Genomic DNA, 18,358 nt, shown 5'->3' on the forward strand with positions numbered 1-18,358 from the left:
GGGTGGAAGGTGTTAGTGAAGTGTATGAACTGTTCGAGCTCCTCGTGGGAGCACGAGGCGGCGCCGATACAGTCATCAATGTAACGGAGGAAGAGGTGGGGTTTAGGGCCGGTGTAGGTACGGAAGAGGGATTGTTCCACGTAACCTACAAAGAGGCAGGCGTAGCTTGGGCCCATGCGGGTACCCATGGCTACCCCCTTTGTCTGTAGGAAGTGGGAGGAATTGAAAGAGAAGTTGTTGAGTGTGAGGACGAGTTCGGCTAAGCGGATGAGGGTATCAGTGGAGGGGGACTGGTCGGGCCTGCGGGACAGGAAGAAGCGGAGGGCCTTAAGGCCATCTGCATGGGGAATGCAGGTGTAGAGGGACTGGACGTCTTTCCCTCCCCACCCTTATCTGCTTTCCGGAGGGACAACTCTCTCCGTGACTCCCTTGTCCGCTCCACACCACCCTCCAGCTCCACCACACCCGGCACTTTTCCCTGCAACCGCGGGAAGTGCTACACCTGCCCCCATACCTCCTCCTTCACCCCCATCCCAGGCCCCAAGAAGACTTTCCACATCAAGCAGATGTTCACCTGCACATCTGCCAATGTGGTATACTGCATCCGCTGTACCCGGTGTGGCTTCCTCTACATCGGGGAAACCAAGCGGAGACTCGGGGACCGCTTTGCAGAACACCTACGCTCGGTTCGCAATAAACAACTGCACCTCCCAGTTGCGAACCATTTCAACTCCCCCTCCCATTCCTCAGACGACATGTCCATCCTGGGCCTCCTGCAGTGCCACAACGATGCCACCCGAAGGTTGCAGGAACAGCAACTCATATTCGGCTTGGGAACCCTGCAGCCCAATGGTATCAATGTGGATTTCACAAGTTTCAAAATCTCCCCTCCCCCTACCGCATCCCAAAACCAGTCCAGCTCGTCCCTGCCTCCCTAACCTGTTCTTCCTCCCACCTATCCCCTCCTCCCACCTCAAGCCGCACCTCCATCTCCTACCGACCAACCTCATCCCGCCCCCTTGACCTGTCCGTCCTCCCTGGACTGACCTATCCCCTTCCTAACTCCCTACCTACACTCACCTTTACTGGCTCCATCCCCGCCTCTTCGACCTGTTTGTTTCCTCTCCACCTATCCTCTCCTCTATCCCTCTTCTATCCGCCTCCCACTCTCTCCCTATTTATTTCAAAACCCCCTTCCCCTCCCCCTTTTCTGATGAAGGGTCAGCCTCTCTGCTCCTATGATGCTGCTTGGCCTGCTGTGTTCATCCAGCCCTGCACCTTGTTGTCTCGGATTCTCCAGCATCTGCAGTTCCTACTATCTCTGGTTCTGTGTAAAGTTGTTCTGCATATTTTCCAGAAACCAATCAATGACATTAGGCCAAGGGGCAGCACAGTGGCTCAATGATTAGCACTGCTGCCTCACAGTGCCAGGGTCCTGGGTTTGATTCCACCCTCGGGCGACTGTCTGTATGGAGTTTGCACGTTCTCCCCGTGTCTGCGTGGGTTTCCTCCAGGTACTCTGGTTTCCTCCCACAGTCCAAAGATGTGAAGGCTGGGTGGATTGGCCATGCTAGATTGTCCATAGTGTTCAGGGATGAGTGGATTAGGTGGGTTATAGGGGGATTGGTCTGGGTGGGAAGCACTGAGGTTCGGTGTGGACTTGTTGGGCTGAAGGGCCTGTCCCTACACTGTAGGGATTCTATGATTCAATGAATTCTGATGAAGGAATGCATGCTATATGCAAATTATCCCCTCATCCCTTTTAAAATGACAGTACAAGGTAGTCTTCCAATCCTCCAGCACCACTCCTATAACCAGGCAGGACTGAAATATGCGTTTCTGCACCTTCGTGCCTTGCTATTTATCTCAACCTGAAATATATGTCATCTCGATCTGGTAATTTATCTACTTTAGAAGATGTCAAACCCTTTAATAATTTCTCGCTTAGATGTTTATCCCATCAAATATCTCATGATCTTTCTCCTTAACTCTCTTCTCACATCACCAAAAGTGATATAGAAAATAGGGTTATGTTAATTTGCAATGAATTTACGAAGCTAAGCAATCTACTTTTATAATCAGGCCGGTAACTGCAACTTTGATTTCACCCTGTCATCCTCTTCACCTTGGTCTTCCATGCTGTCCCATTCATCCTGTTCTCTATCCAAAATCTCAATTCACCATTCACTCACTTCTCCTCAGTTCCCACACCTAAGGATGTTCTCCTGGTCTGTGCAGTGTCCACTGTGAGAATTCAATGCAAAAACTATTTTGACGAAAGATAACTCAGTGTCTGTGGTTCTTTCACAGGTATTACGAAGAATTTAAGATTGAGTCAAAAACTGGAGAATCCAACCTCACTCAGATCTATTTACAGGTAATGCAGCCATGTCACCATGGTTATGAATACCCTCTAACAAACACAGAGAATGTTGCAGAAACCCAGCAGATCTGGCAGCATCTGTGGAAAGAGAAACAGTGTTAATGTTTCAAGTCCAATATGACTGTTACATTCCATATCCTTTAATATTTTTTCCTGATTAATATTTTGAATGAATTTAAATCCTTGGGTTTAAAGCAGAAATTTACTCACATGAAAGCATTCGCAGCAATCTTCAGCCAGAAGTGCCAAGTGAACGCTCTATCACGCCCTCCTCCAATGGTCCGCAGCTCCACAAATGTCTACAGCCAATTCAGTTCACTCCATGTGATATCAAAAAAATGCATGGCAGCAGTGGATGCTGCAAATGCTATGGGTCCTGACAGCATTCCAGTAATAATGCAGATGATTTGTGCTCCAGACTTGCTGCTCCCCTAGCCAAGTTGTTCCAGTACAGTTACAATGCTGGTATCTACCCTAAAATGTGGAAGATTGGCCAGATATGTCCTGTATGCGAAGAGCAGGACAAATCCAACCTGGCCAGTTACTGCCCCATCAGTCTACTCTGTCATCAGTAAAGTGATGGAAGGTGTCATCAACAGCGCTATCAAGCAACACCTGCTCAGCAATAACCTGCTCAGTGATGCCCAGTTTGGGTTCCACCAGGCCCACTCAGTCTTAACTTTATTACAGCCTTGGTCTAAACATGGATAAAGGAGCTGAATTCCAGAACATCAAAGCTGCATTTGACTGAGTGTGGCATCAAGGAGCAAAACTGGAGTTAGTGGGAATCATGAATATTCTGATGGTTGAATTCATACCTGGCACGTAGCAAGATGGTTGTGGTTGTTGGAGCTCAGTCATCTTAGCTCCAGGACGTCTCTGCAGGAGCTCCTCAGAATAGTGTACTAGCCCAACCATCTTCAGCGGCTTCATCAATGACCTTTCCTCCGTCATAAGGTCAGAAGTGGGGATGTTCATTGATGATTACACAATGTTCAGCATCATTTGCAACTCCTCAGATACTGAAGCAGTCCGTATCCAAATGCAACAAGACCTGGACAGTATCCAGACTTGGGCCGACAAGTGGCAAGTAACATTTACACCACACAAATAGCAGACAATGACCATCTCCAATAAAAGACAGTCAAACCATCACCCCTTGACATTCAGTTGTATCACCATTGCTGAATTCCCCACTATCCACATTCTGGGAGTTACCACTGGTCAGAAACTGAATTGGAATATATATATAAATACAGCGGCTATAAGAGCAGGTCAGAAGCTAGGAATACCGTAGGGAGTAACTCGCCTCCTGCCTCCCCAAAGCCTGTCCACAATCTATAAGGCACACGTCAGGAGTGTGACGGAATTCTCCCCAGTTGAGTGCATGGGTGCAGCTCCAACTACATTCAAGAAGCTTGACACATCCAGGATGAAGCAGCCCGCTTGATTGACATAATTTCTACAGACATCACTCCGCCACCACTGACGCTCAGTAGCAGCAAGGTGTAGTATCCACAAGATGCACTGCAGAAGTTTACCCAGGCTTATTAAGCAGCACTTTCCAAACCTGCGACCACTTCAATCTAGAAGAACAAGGACAGCAGATACATTTCTTTTTTATTCATTCACGGGATGAGGGCATCGCTGACTAGGCAGCATTTATTGCTGTGGGAGCTCCACCACCTGCAAGTACCCCTCAAAGTCACTCTCCATTCTGACTTGGGAATATATCACCTTCCTTCAGTGTTGCTGGGTAAAAATCCTGGAATTGCCTCCCCCTAAGGGCATTGTCTTTCTACCTGCAGCTTATAGACTGTAGTGATCCAAGAAGGCAGCTCAAACACCTCTTTCTCAAGGGCAACTAGGGATGGGCAATAAATGCTGGCCAGCCGGCGATGCCCACATCCCATGAGTGAATACAAAATAAAATCATTTTTGGCTGACAACGGAAAAGGGAGTGGCATTTTAATGAAGCAGCCTGCTTGATTGACATCATTTCTACAAACACCACTCCGCCACCACTGACGCAAATACTTGCAGGTGGTGGAGCTCCCACGGCAATAAATGCTGCCTAGTCAGCGATGCCCTCATCCCGTGAATGAATAAAAAAGAAATGTATCTGCTGTCCTTGTTCTTCTAGATTGAAGTGGTCGCAGGTTTGGAAAGTGCTGCTTAATAAGCCTGGGTAAACTTCTGCAGTGCATCTTGTGGATACTACACCTTGCTGCTACTGAGCGTCAGTGGTGGCGGAGTGATGTTTGTAGAAATTATGTCAATCAAGCGGGCTGCTTCATCCTGGATGTGTCAAGCTTCTTGAATGTAGTTGGAGCTGCACCCATGCACTCAACTGGGGAGAATTCCGTCACACTCCTCACGTGTGCCTTATAGATTGTGGACAGGCTTTGGGGAGTCAGGAGGCGAGTTACTCCCTACGGTATTCCTAGCTTCTGACCTGCTCTTATAGCCACTGTATTTATATGTATATTCCAATTCAGTTTCTGACCAGTGGTAACTCCCAGAATGTGGATAGTGTCTTCATTCATAATATAACTGAAGGACAACCCGCTCACACCAGCCAAACACTTCACAAACACGAGAAATTAAATTACGTGTGATATAGTGAGTGTCATACTGAAAATATCAGGATTCTCAGACCTGTGTGAGGCTCGGTCCCTCTGCTGCAGACTGGAGTTTCAGGCCAGTGTGTGGGTCAGTCCCTCTGCTGCAGATTTGTCTGGTGTATTATGATCCAGTCAGTTTTCTAATGATGTGTCTCTTGGAAGTGCAGGAAGCAATTGCATTTATCAGGCGACAGACAGCCAAGAAGCAGAACTTCCTCCTTTATTGGGCTGTTGATGCAACTCATGCACCGGTCTATGCATCAAGATCTTTCCTTGGAACAAGTCAGAGAGGCTTGTAAGTACCGGTCAGTGCATTCTGTTCTAAACAGTGACATTGCTAAACTCATTGTGGTTAAGACTGTACGTGTGAGGTTCCCAGGGTTGTTTGTAACAATGAGCTTTCTGTAACAGGCTTATTGATCTGATCTCTGTGATTCACTAAACTGAGGATGAGATTTGACACTATGGGTTAAGATACTTTCTGCATGACTCAGATATTCCTGCAGACTAATATAGTTTGTTTGGTGCATGCTAGACAAATATTTAATCTTCATCCCATCTCTGCCCTGGCCAGATTAATGGTTGTAGCTGGTTAAAAGCCAGCAGTACTCCCTCCACTGCGTCCTTTGGAATCCTTGTGCCTTAGCTGAGACAATCACCCATAAGCTCCCTAGAGTTGGGTAAACACAGTGATCTCCAGGGAGAGAGACTGTGTGAAGTTTGCAGAGAAACATGGATTTCTCAGAGCATATGGACAGTTTCACAATTTACTGGGCTCTCTCTGAGCAAGAAAAACGTCAATACTTCAGTTTAATCAATTGTCATTGTGAGCTGTGAAATTGGTGCTGTTTGCTGTGTTTTTTTGCATTGTAATGTTGTTTTTGGACTGTTTCCAGATATGGGGATGCAGTCCGTGAAATAGATGTCAGCATTGGGAAAATCCTACAGGAACTGCACACCCAAAACATCGCCAACAGCACATTTGTGTTTTTCACATCAGATAATGGAGCTGCACTCGTCTCAGCCCCCAATCAAGGTGGGTTCATTTAGTGACAGGTAGGAAACATAAGTAACACACTGAAGGAGGTGTCTGTCGCTTCCTTCATGGTTACTACAATTCATGTTTCTTACGAATAGTTTAGAATCATACAAAGATACAGCATAGAAGAAAGGTATTCAGCCTATCATGCCTGTGCTGACTCTTAGAGCTCTTTAATTGATCCAACTCCATGTGCTCTTTCCTGATGGCCCTGCAAATATTTTTCCCTTCAAGTATATTTCAAATTCACTTTTAAAGTTATTGCTATTCATGTATTTCAGATCTCCTCATCACTCCTCAGATATTTGTGTCAATTATCTTATATAGTGACCTTTGGTTACTGGCATCATACATTCAGACACATCATTTGCTCCCAGAAATAGTCTTACCTTACAAGTAGTTGTTGCCTACTGCCCCACATCTGAGGAGGATCAGGAAGGGGTGGGGATGTTCAAATTACAATGGCTTAAATATCTGTTTCTTTGACATGTCTTTCTTCAATGTCTCCAGTAGAATTACATTGAAGATAGGAGCAAGAGGCGGCCATTCAGCCCTCCGAGCCTGCTCCGCCATTCTTCACAATCATCGCTGATTGTCCAACTCAGTAGCCTAGTCCTTCTTTCTCCACATAAACTTTGATCCCATTCGCCCCAAGTGCTATATCTAGTCGCCTCTTGAATACATTCAGTGTTGTGGCAATCAACTACTTTCTATGGTAATGAATTCCACAGGCTTACTACTCTTTGGGTGAAGAAATGTAACATTGTTACTTCTCAATTACTTTCTGCATCATGTATTTATCTAACTTGTCTTTAAATATATTGATCCTATTTCTGTTTGTGTTTGTGAGTTCTCATCACTCTCTGGGTAGAGAGATTTCTCCTAAATTTCCTGTTGTATTCCTTGGTGATTATCATATTTCATCACCCTGGTTTTGGTATTTCTCACAAATGAAAACATTCTCTATATCAATCCTAAAAAACTTCGTCACACCTTTAAAGATTTCAATCATGTCACCCCTGTTCAAAAATCCCCAAACCTGTTTAGCCTTTCCTGATACATAGGAACTGAGAATTTATGTGTAATTTTAGTGAAGCATTTCCACTGTCTGTATATTCATTTTATGATTTGGAAACCACAAGTATCCAAAGTATAAAAAATATAGTATACTGAAAATTTTTCACATAACTTCTCTACCTTTCAATCTTATTCATCAAAGAAATTAAGCCCAGGGTTTTGTTTGCTTTGATTAAAGCCCTAATAATCTACATCACTCCTTTTATTGATTGTATATTTTTAGACCCAGATCTCCATGTTCTTCTACTCTGTTCATATTTGGATTTTCCAAGGAGCATGTAGCTTCTTTATGTCTCCTTACAAAATGTGCGACCTCACACATTTTTATAAATATTGAAGGTAATTTACCAAATCTTTACAAGATTTCCCAATTCATTACAACGTAAATTGCATAATAATTCAAGAACAAAGAACACTCAACAACATTCCTAGTCTGGTGAGTCACATTGTTTAATTTAAACAGAATAATTTTGGTCTCAAACCTGATGTATGGGCTGCCTAGGTTACCTGCTATATCTGAATGCATATGAGATGAGAGGTAATCTTCTCCTTTTCTGAAAACACATCTTCAGCACTGCTGATCCTCAAAACCAAATTGTAATCTGCCACCTTCCACAACCTCTCAACTCTCAAACTTCATTATTCCCAGCCCCCCAGTAATCTCCTGTACAAGCCTTCTGCTGCCAGTGTGCAGCACAGGGGAGTTTAGAACATAGGACATAGAACAGTACAGCACAGTACAGGCCCTTCAGTCCACAATGTTGTGCTGACCTATTATCCTACTCTAAGATCGAACTAACCTGCATTCCCTACATTTTACTATCATTCATGTGCCTATCCAAGAGTCGCTTAAATGTCCCTAATGTATCTGACTCTACTACCATCGCTGGCAGCACATTCCACGCACCCACCACTCTCTGTGTAAAGAACCAACCTCTGACATCTACCGTATACCTTCCTCCAATCACCTTAAAATTATGCCCCCTTCTGATAGTATTTTCTGCAGCTGACACTAAAATGAGTGGTAGAGCAAAGTGTTCAGAGGACTCTGAATGTTTGCAGAGGGCCATAGATAGTTTAAGTGAGTTTGGTAAGGAAATTCTGTGTCTCTTAAGAGCTCTGCCTCAATTTTAAAATCTTAACCTTCTTTTCAAATCCTGTCACAGCCTCACCACTCCCTATCCCTACCTCTTTTAGCATCCTTTCACGTCTTCCCTCACAAGTACTTTGCCTTCCCAATTCCCTATACCAAACCTTCAGAAGCTCACTACCGCCTTTTCAAGGGCAACTAGAGATGGACAACAAATGCTGGCCCAGCCAACGATGCCCACATCCCATGAATTCTATGAAGACGTTATGAGCATGGTGGACAACAGGGACCCAAGACATGTGGTATATCTGGATTTCCAAAAGGCATTCGACAAGGAGCCGCACAAAAGGCTGCTACATAAGAAAGAAGTGTATGGTGTTACAGACAATGTATTAGCATAGATCAAGGATTAGTTAACTAACAGGAAGCAAAGAGTGAGGATAAACGAGTGCTTTTCTGCTTGGTGAACACTGACTAGTGGTGTGCCTCAGGGATCAGTACTGGGACCACAATTGTTTATAAATTACACAAATGATTTGGAGATGGGGACCATGTGTAGTGTGTCAAAGTTTGCGGATGATACTGAGATGAATGGTAGAGCAAAGTGTGCAGGGGACTCTGAATGTTTGCAGAGGGATATAGATAGATTAAGTGAGTGAGCGAAGGTCTGGAAGTTGGAGTCCAATGTTGATAAATGTGAAATCATCCATTTTGATCGAAATAATAGTAAAAGGGAATATTATTTGAATGTAAAAAATTGCAGCATGCTGCTCTGCAGAGGGACCTGGGTGTCCTTGTGCATGAATCGCAGAAGGTTGGTTTGCAGGTACCACAGGTAATTAAGAAGGCAAATGGAATTTTTTCCTTCATTGCTAGAGGGATTGAGTTTAAAAGCAGGGTAGTTATGTTGCAGCTGTATAGGGTGCTGGTGAGGCCAAACCTGGAGTACTGTGTACAGTTTTGGTTTCCTTACTTGAGAAAGAATGTACTGGCACTGGAGGGGGTGCAGAGGAGGTTCACTAGGTTGATTCCAGAGAGCGTTGGTTTATGAGGAGAGGCTGAATAGAGTGGGATTATATTCATTGGAGCTTAGAAGAATGAGGGGGATCCTATAGAAACATATAACATTATGAAGGGAATAGAGAAGATAGAAGCAGGGAGGTTGTTTCCACTGGCGGCTGAAACTAGAACATGAGGGCATTGCCTCAAAATTAGGTGGTGCAGATTTAGAACTGAATTGAGGAGGAACTTCTTCATCCAAAAGGTTGTGAATTGGTGAAATTCCCTGTCCAGTGAAGCATTTGATGCTTCCTCATTGTATGTTTTTAAAGCTATGATAGGTAATTTTTTGAATAGTAAGGGAATTAAGAGTTATGGCGAGAGGGTGGGTAAGTGGAACTGAGGCCATGAAAAGATCAGCCATGATCTTATTGAGTGGCAGAGCAGGCTTGAAGGGCCAGATGGCCTCCTCCTGCTCCTGGTTCTTATGTTCTATGAATGAATTAAAACAAAAACTCCTACCCACCTTCCACCATCCCTGTTAGTTAACCTTGCAGTTTCCTTCGGTGCATCACTTGGCACTCACCAAAGAGCTCCTCAAACAACTCATCACTGGTTGAGAAAAAGCAGGTACTCCAACTGTTCCTTTCCACCTAGATGTGTATTTTGCATTGCACAACCACTTTGTGGGTATTATAACCAAATCACACTTTGGCCTGACCCATTCTTCCACATTTTCAAATTTGGCAGGGTGGTAGAGAATAAGGATTTTTAAGTAGGAGAGAGGTAGGTGGAATGTGTTTGGGTGTTCAAATGGGTATGACAGGTGACTGCAACAATTTGCCAAAGGCCCTTCAGTAGCACCTTCAGCCGTAACCTAGAAGAAGGACTGCAGACATAAAATCTTACTGTTTGCAAATTCTCACCATCCCAACTTGGAAATATATTGCTGTTCCTCAACTGTCACTGGGTCCAAATCCTGTTACTCCTTTCCTAACAGTACTGTCAGTGTCCCTGCACCCCACTGACTACAATGGTTTGAAAAGGCATCTCACCACCACCTTCTCGAGCTGAATTAGGGATGTGCAATAAATGTTGATCTCACCAGTGATGTCCACACCCCGTGAGCAAATAAGTAAAACCATCAACTCCCAGATCTGGCTGGACCACATAAAACTCTATCAGGTCCTATTGTCATCTTCCAAAGCTGCTCACAATTCCAGGATCATTCTGGAATGCAAAGGGAATCCACAGCTTCAAACTGCCTCATTAATCCTGACTCCTTCACTCTGAGCTCTTAACAATAAGTGCAAAGAATACACAGATTTCTTTGTTACTAAGATTGTGAACATCAAATCAGGTGCCCATGTCACTTCCCTCCTTTCCAACAGACCACTGGGCTAAATTTTCTCTGAAGTTCTTCTTTATTCTAACCATGAACCCTCATCATCTTCTTGTTTCTCTCCCTTCTCATGATCTCCTATAAGCTCATCTTGACTATGAGGTCCATCTCCTGTTCCCTAAACCCTATTGGCACTGAATTGCTGATTGCTGACCTTTCCTTTCAGGTCCCCATCTCAGCCAATATTGTAAAGCATTCTCTGTGCATAGGAACTATCACTTTCTTCTTTAAGATAGCAAGAACTGCCGATGCTGGAGTCAGAGATAACACAGTGTGGAGCTGGAGGAGCACAGCGGGCCAGGCAGCATCAGAGGAGCAGGAAAGTTGACGTTTTGGGTCGGGACCCTTCTTCAGAATTTCAGATTTGCTGTGAGTAACCACTCCAGCGTCCATAAACAGAGATGTGTCAAGACTCTGTTTAAACGAGCAATAACACACTGCAACACCCTGGAGTTGCGCAAAGACAAAGATGAACACCTGTACGGTCTTTGCAAACAATAGGTATCCCAACAGCTTTGTCTGTCGATGCCTGGCAAATAAACAACACCAAGAAGACGCTGTACGCCCCAACACACTGGCCACCCTACCCTATGTTAGAAACACATCAGAACTGTCTACAAGACTCCTATGACCTCTTGGAATAAGAATAGCTCACAAACCAACAGCCACACTTCGCTAGTTACTCTCAAAGACAAAAGACCCTATAACCACAATGAGCAGGACAAATGTGATATACAAAATACCATGCAGCAACTGCGAGAAACACTACATAGGACAGACAGGCAGGAAACTCGCCACCAGGATACATGAACACCAACTCACAGCAAAACGGCACGACCAACTCGTCCTCATTTCAATACACTCCAACATATAAGGACATCAGTTTAACTGGGACAAAGTTACAGTACTAGGCCAAAGCAAGGCAAAGACAAGTACAAGAATTCCTGGAGTCTTGGTTTTTAGCCACTGGTGCGGTAAACAAACATGTTGAAATAGACCCCATCTACATACCACAACGCTGCAAAACCAGAAACAAGACTATCCACCATAACAGACCGGACCATACAAATTCAGAGCGGATAGAACAACAGTGCTTCAACGGAGGCTAGACAGCACTGACAATGTCACCTAGAAGAGAGACAAAACATTTGCACGAAAACCAGTCAGCTCGGCGAACCAACCAAGAACTGTAACCTCACCTTTACCCACGTTATACTGCATCTGTCGTATGTTTGTGCACTCATTGATCCTATCCAAATCACACCGAAGCATCTCTACATCCTCCTCACAGCTCACCCTTCCACCCAGCTTTGTGTCATCTGCAATTTTTAAGATATTACATTTAATTCACTCTTCTAAATCATTAACATATATTGTGAATAGCTGGGGTCTTAGTACCAATCCCTGCAGAATCCTAGTAGTCACTGCTTGCCATTCAGAAAAATACAATTTATTCCTACTCAACACTAATAGTCACTAATAGTCCCCATTAGCAACCAGTCACCCTTCCAGCTTGATCGTTATCAACTATTTGTCTATCCAACTGCTCTTCTCTCTCTCTTTAGATTCTATCCTATTGTTTACTCCCTACCCTATCCCCCTCCCTTTTTTCTGCATATAAACTGACGTTTTCCCAGCCACCATCAGTTCTGAGGAAGGGTTGCCAGACCCGAAATGTTAACTCTATTTTTTCCTTCACAGATGCTGCCAGACCTGCTGAGCTTTTCCAGCAACTTTGTTTTTGTTCCTGATTTACAGCATCTGCAGTTCTTTTGGTTTTTATTTATTCCTACTCTTTTTTTTCCTGTCTGCTAACCAATTTTCTATCTAGCTCAATACACTACCCTCAATCTTGTGTTTTAATTTTACACATTAATCTATTATGTGGAACTTGGATGAAAGCCTTCTGAAAGTCAAAATAAACCACATCCACTAGCTGCCCTGATCAACTCTACTGGTTGCATCCTCAAATAATTCCAATAGATTTGTCAAGCATGATTTCCCTTTTGTAAATCTATAAATACAGAACATTGACTACTTCCACACCCCCTCAGCTCATCCACTGATGAAATCCTCATTCATGCCTTTGTTACCTCCAAATTTAATTATTCCAAAACACTTCTGTCTGCCTTCTCACATAGCAGCCTTCCTAAACTTGAGGTCATATGAGCTGACTCATTCATGCTAAATCCCATTCACCCATCATTCCTTCACTATCTGACCTTTACTGGCTCCCAGTCAAGCATCACCTCAATTTAAAAATTCCCATCCTTGTTTTCAAGTGCCTCCATGGGCTTCCTCTCCTTGTTTCTGTAATCTTCTTCAATCCCACAACTTTCCAATATATCTGTGCTTATTGAATTCCAGCCTCTTGAGCATTTCTGATTTTAATTGCTCCAACATTAATGCCTGTGTGCTTAGCTGCCTGGGCTTGAAGCTGTGAAATTGCCTTCCTACACCTCTCCATCTCTCTACCTGTCTGTCCTCCTTTGACACACTCCTTAATCTGACTTTTTTGTTCAAGCTCTTAAATATCTGCTTGATACTGTTTAATGTGCCTTAACATCAAAATGTGCTCTGTCATACTTCCATGAAGCACCCAAGGATGTTACATGAATACAATTATTATTAGCAATGTGTCAGCAGCTAGAGTGATTGTCCTGCAATCAATTTATGTTGAGGTTTGTTTTGCTGTAGGTGGGAGTAATGGCCCATTCTTATGTGGAAAGGAGACAACATTTGAGGGAGGAATGCGGGAGCCTGCAATTGCCTGGTGGCCAGGACGCATACCTGCTGGACAGGTGAGCACCTCTTCATCAGGTGGGAGCAAATTTACTGTAGTTGCTCTAACCTGGGGTCACTCTAACTTGTGATTGTACCAAGGAATGTTCTGATAGAGGTCTTTATATTATGAAAGTTGATTGATTTTAGGGTAAATTGCTGTAAGTGTAAAGTAATGAGAATGTGAAACATGCTCCTGCAGGGAGTAGTTGAGGCAGATAGCAGAGATTGAGGAAATTGAATAAACATAAGAGAAAGAAATAGAGAAATATGTGACGGGGTAAGATGAAATGGGGTGCATAGATACTCGATGAGAATAAACAATGGGGGAACCTGTTGGGCTGAGTGGCTTTCTTCTGTGCTGTAAAATTCTGAGATATTCAGGTCTAGAGCATGAGGAGGAATGGTTGAGGGAAATGGGGGCTAGCTCTGGGGACTGAAAGAAGGGCTATGGTATGGGGAGCAGTTATGAATTAACGTGATGCATTTTAATTCCAGTGAGGGAGGGAGTGTAATGAATTACCAGTATATATTGATCTGCTGAGGAACAACGGCTGCAGCTGATATCAATATCTGTTCAAGACTTGTTCCACAGCCTCATATAATTGAGCTTTAATGTGCCACTGTGTCAAGGAGGCAGCAGAGAAGAGTCCAGTCTAATCTCATCCAAACTGATGACAGGGAAAAGCTGCAACAGCAGCTGGTTGCAGATGAAAATCAGCAAAGGTGTGAGTGGTGAGTTGGAACCAGTATGAGCTGAGTATTGGTATCTGCCCAGCAAATGTCACCATCCTCAGCCTCTGACAAACTGGGTGACTTGTGTAGAGCTGTACCACAGGCTTTTTGTGTTCCAGACTAGAGCACTGACTGACGTTTAATCCTCCCAGGAAACATTGACCTGCTCCTTCCTTTTTCCAGATTATGGAATGATAGAAATTACAACACAGGGAATCAGTCTGAGTAGTATCACCAGCCACCCACCAGTCCTCATACACTTCACTCATTTTCTTTTGTACCAGTACACACAGAAACAGCAACCAACTCCACTGTGTGTTACATATAGATACAAAAGTGCACACAAACATGTACAGGAACCACAGGAATAGGCCATTCAACCCATTAAGCCTGTTATGTTTCGTACGATCATGGCTGATTGAACACTTTTTAATACCTTTTAACACACTGTCCTCATAATCCTTTATGTTACTGATGACCAAAAATTTATCAACCTCTTAAACCATGACTGCACATGCTTTCATGCATTACTCTTGATACTTCTTCGGCTTGTGAAGATGGTATCTTTTTATTTACCTGTGTTTTTGACTGTAGACTTTAATGAGAAATTGACTGATATAAAAGCCAAGGATTGTTGAAGGGTTGCTGCACTTGGTAAAGTTATGTGATACTCACTATAAGTGCTGTTTACACAGGTATTGGTTCAAACAGTGGGGAAATCTCTATCTGTAGACAAGCTGGAGCTAGGGAACTGTGTACAAGTTAAGATTTAGCCAGCAACAAGTTGTTGAGTGATCTGTGAACTAGTGACTAGTTATTGTTGACAAAGGCCTCCTCCTTGCCAATAATTATGTGACTGGCCTCTAGGGAACTAAACAGCTTGGGATTGTGAATGTTTGCGTCAGAAGTCCTCAGACCTTTGTAAGGGAAGGAGCTGTTTTAGTTCTGCATTAAAAAGCATCTCAGATCTGAGGAGAGCCACTTTATTTCCCCTCACCAGTTGCTGTAAACTGAGAGTCTTAATGAATAAATCAGAGGCTTTTCTAAGTGTGAACCAGTCACTCTGTGTCTCCTGCAAACAAGGGAGAGAACCTGGAGAAGGAAGATGGAGAAGCAGTTTTCTTAGTCAGCAAAAGGATCAGTTTAGCAAACCCCGTGGGACAGGGATCATTGATCTACCTTCCCTGTCTTTCCCTCTGCCCATAACACCCATTTTTTAATGCTTATTTGTACTTGTGTGTGTGTAGAGGGTGAGTTTCATAAATGGGTTAGAGTTTTAACTAGTAGTGTTATATATCAGCAGTTCATAATTGTTTATCTGTAGTTAGAATCTCTAAGGTTTTGGAGTAGATCTGTAGCTTGGCTTGTGGGTGTTGAGGTTTGTTGGCTCGCCGAACTGTTTTGTTGTTCCGCAGACGTTTCGTTACGTGGTTCAGCTTGTCCATGTGGATTGAGATTAGTTCCCACGACTTCGACTGGGACAACACCAAGATCCTGGGACAGGCTAGGCAGAGACAAGCACGAGAATTCCTGGAAGCATGGCACTCCACGAAGTAGGCTATTAATAAACACATTGAACTCGACCCCATATACATTCCACTACGGAGGAAACCCGGAAGTGAGGCAACCCATCGCAACGGACCCCAGAGTTTAAAAACCAGGCGGGAAAACACACTGACGCTTCATCAGAGGCTGCATTGAGGATGTTACCCAGCACGGTAACGAAACGTCTGCGGAACAAAAAACAGCTCGGCGAGCCAACCAACCTCAACAGTAGTTAGAATCTATTTGTTTATAATGAATAGTACTTATCAATAAGAACTGAAACCAGGCCCCTCCTTTCTGTAAACCTGGGTCTGAAAGGTGAGTAAGTTGGGGAATTCTGTGTGTTTTTTTTTTAAAACGACTTTAACTTTCTTGATGAGTCCAGGAATTGCAGGGCTTGATTTCCACTTGCCACTCTAGTGAGGGTTTTGGACATCCTGCCGTCATGAAAGACATTATAGAAAATAGGTGCAAGAGTAGGCCATTAGGCTGTTATGTAAATACAATTCATAGACAATATTCGGGATAGGTATTTTTTTAGAGGCACTTTTAAAAGCTGATGAGAGCCTTGCATCAGCTTTTTCCATGAAGTCCTGCTGAATACTTATTTAACTCTGCATTGGTGGCCTTGCTCAGAATCAAGGAAGCCGGCTCAGATGTCCAGCCCACTGAGCCACTGAGATAGCTCTCTGTTGTTCAGGAGCACCAGTGGCTAGTGCTGATGCTACAGCAGCCTCAGGCCCCCAGTTGATAGAACCAGGCATAATTTCTGAAGTGGGACTCAGGGAGGAGGGATTTGGCAGCTACAGAGGGTGTGGCCATCTGCCCTTGCTTCCTGATGCCAGGACATTTCCTCAAGCAGTAGGTGGAATTGAAAGAGGGAACCCTCTATCCCATTATGTTTACCTTACAGGTACCCACCACTGGGTGAGTTCCAGCCGCTTTGGGATGAGGTCCTTAATCAGACATCAATCGTTCACTTAAAGGTTTATATTAGTGGCAGGAGCAAAGGCTGTCTATGGCATGGGTCCTAATCAGAGTGGAGGAGGGAAGGCAGTGGGATCCCCACCTGCAGACTTCTGTGCTATTAAATGTGCTTCAGCTGCCAAATTTTGTCTTATGTGATTTGGAACTAAAATTTGGTTTGCTTTATGGTTACAGATCAGTTATCAGCTGGGTACTGTCATGGACCTATTCACAACCAGCTTGACACTGGCTGGGCTTCAACCACCCACTGACCGGCAATTGGATGGGATTGATCTTTCACCTGTGCTGTTCCAGAATAAGATTATCAGCAGGTACCCAGCTCCGGTTCAGGGAGAGGGTGGGATTTTTATTAAAAATAGTAAAAACCCATTGAGGGGAGAGCTGGGACAGCCTGAAAGCAGAAACAGTACTTTTCACTGCATGCATCCAGGTCAAAACTAAACATTACAAGGCATGCGTTAGATATAGAGTGAAGCTCCCTCTACACTGTCCCCATCAAACACTCCCAGGGTTGAAACAGATTGCTAGGTTTGAAGTAGACTGGCCAGAAACTGGACTGGCCAGAATGATGGTAGGTTGGACTCCTTAGGCCAGCAGAAAAAGGAGAGCTGATGTAACGGAGAGACAATGTAGTCGAGGAGAATACTGAGGTACAGTCTATTAGACTAGACGGGATTGAGGTTCATAAGGAGGAGGTGTTAGCAATTCTGGAAGGTGTGAAAATAGATAAGTCCCCTGGGCCGGATGGGATTTATCCTAGGATTCTCTGGGAAGCTAGAGAGGAGATTGCAGAGCCTTTGGCTTTGATCTTTATGTCGTCATTGTCTCCAGGAATAGTGCCAGAAGACTGGAGACTAGCAAATGTTGTCCCCTTGTTCAAGAAGGGGAGTAGAGACAACCCTGGTAATTATAGACCAGTGAGCCTTACTTCGGTTGTGGGTAAAGTGTTGGAAAGGATTATAAGAGATAGGATTTATAATCATCTGGAAAGGAATAATTTGATTAGGGATAGTCAACACGGTTTTGTGAAGGGTAGGTCGTGCCTCACAAACCTTATTGAGTTCTTTGAGATGAGGGTAAAGTGGTTGATGTGGTGTATATGGATTTCAGTAAAGCGTTTGATAAGGTTCCCCATGGTAGACTATTGCAGAAAATACGGAGGCATGGGATTGAGGGTGATTTAGCGGTTTGGATCAGAAATTGGCTAGCTGTAAGAAGACAGAGGGTGGTGGTTGATGGGAAATGTTCATCCTGGAGTTCAGTTACTAGTGGTGTACCTCAAGGATCTGTTTTGGGGCCACTGCTGTTTGTCATTTTTATAAATGACCTGGATGAGGGCGTAGAAGGATGGGTTAGTAAATTTGCGGATGACACCAAAGTTGGTGGAGTTGTGGATAGTGCGGAAGGATGTTGCAGGTTACAGAGGGACATAGATAAGCTGCAGAGCTGGGCTGAGAGGTGGCAAATGGAGTTTAATGCGGAAAAGTGTGAGGTGATTCACTTTGGAAGGAGTAACAGGAATACAGAGTACTGGGCTAATGGTAAGATTCTTGGTAGTGTGGATGAGCAGAAAGATCTCGGTGTCCATGTGCATAGATCACTGAAAGTTGCCACCCAGGTTGATAGTGTTGTTAAGAAGGCGTACAGTATGTTAGGTTTTATTGGTAGAGGGATTGAGTTTCGGAGCCATGAGGTC

At 44.0% G+C, this 18,358-nt stretch overlaps 1 protein-coding gene across 1 annotated transcript in view; it reads left to right on the forward strand.

The window, feature by feature from the left end:
• Positions 1 to 18,358, forward strand: part of galns (galactosamine (N-acetyl)-6-sulfatase) — a 60,958-nt gene that overhangs the window by 19,829 nt on the left and 22,771 nt on the right. The window contains exons 5-9 of the mRNA XM_048605932.1: positions 2,311 to 2,377; positions 5,175 to 5,302; positions 5,904 to 6,043; positions 13,312 to 13,415; positions 16,837 to 16,973. Coding sequence (XP_048461889.1) covers positions 2,311 to 2,377; positions 5,175 to 5,302; positions 5,904 to 6,043; positions 13,312 to 13,415; positions 16,837 to 16,973 — 576 coding nt within the window. The remainder of the gene's footprint in view (positions 1 to 2,310; positions 2,378 to 5,174; positions 5,303 to 5,903; positions 6,044 to 13,311; positions 13,416 to 16,836; positions 16,974 to 18,358) is intronic.

The sequence above is a fragment of the Rhincodon typus genome, chromosome 15 (assembly GCF_021869965.1).
Source record: "Rhincodon typus isolate 14 chromosome 15, sRhiTyp1.1, whole genome shotgun sequence".
Lineage (NCBI taxonomy): Eukaryota > Metazoa > Chordata > Chondrichthyes > Orectolobiformes > Rhincodontidae > Rhincodon > Rhincodon typus.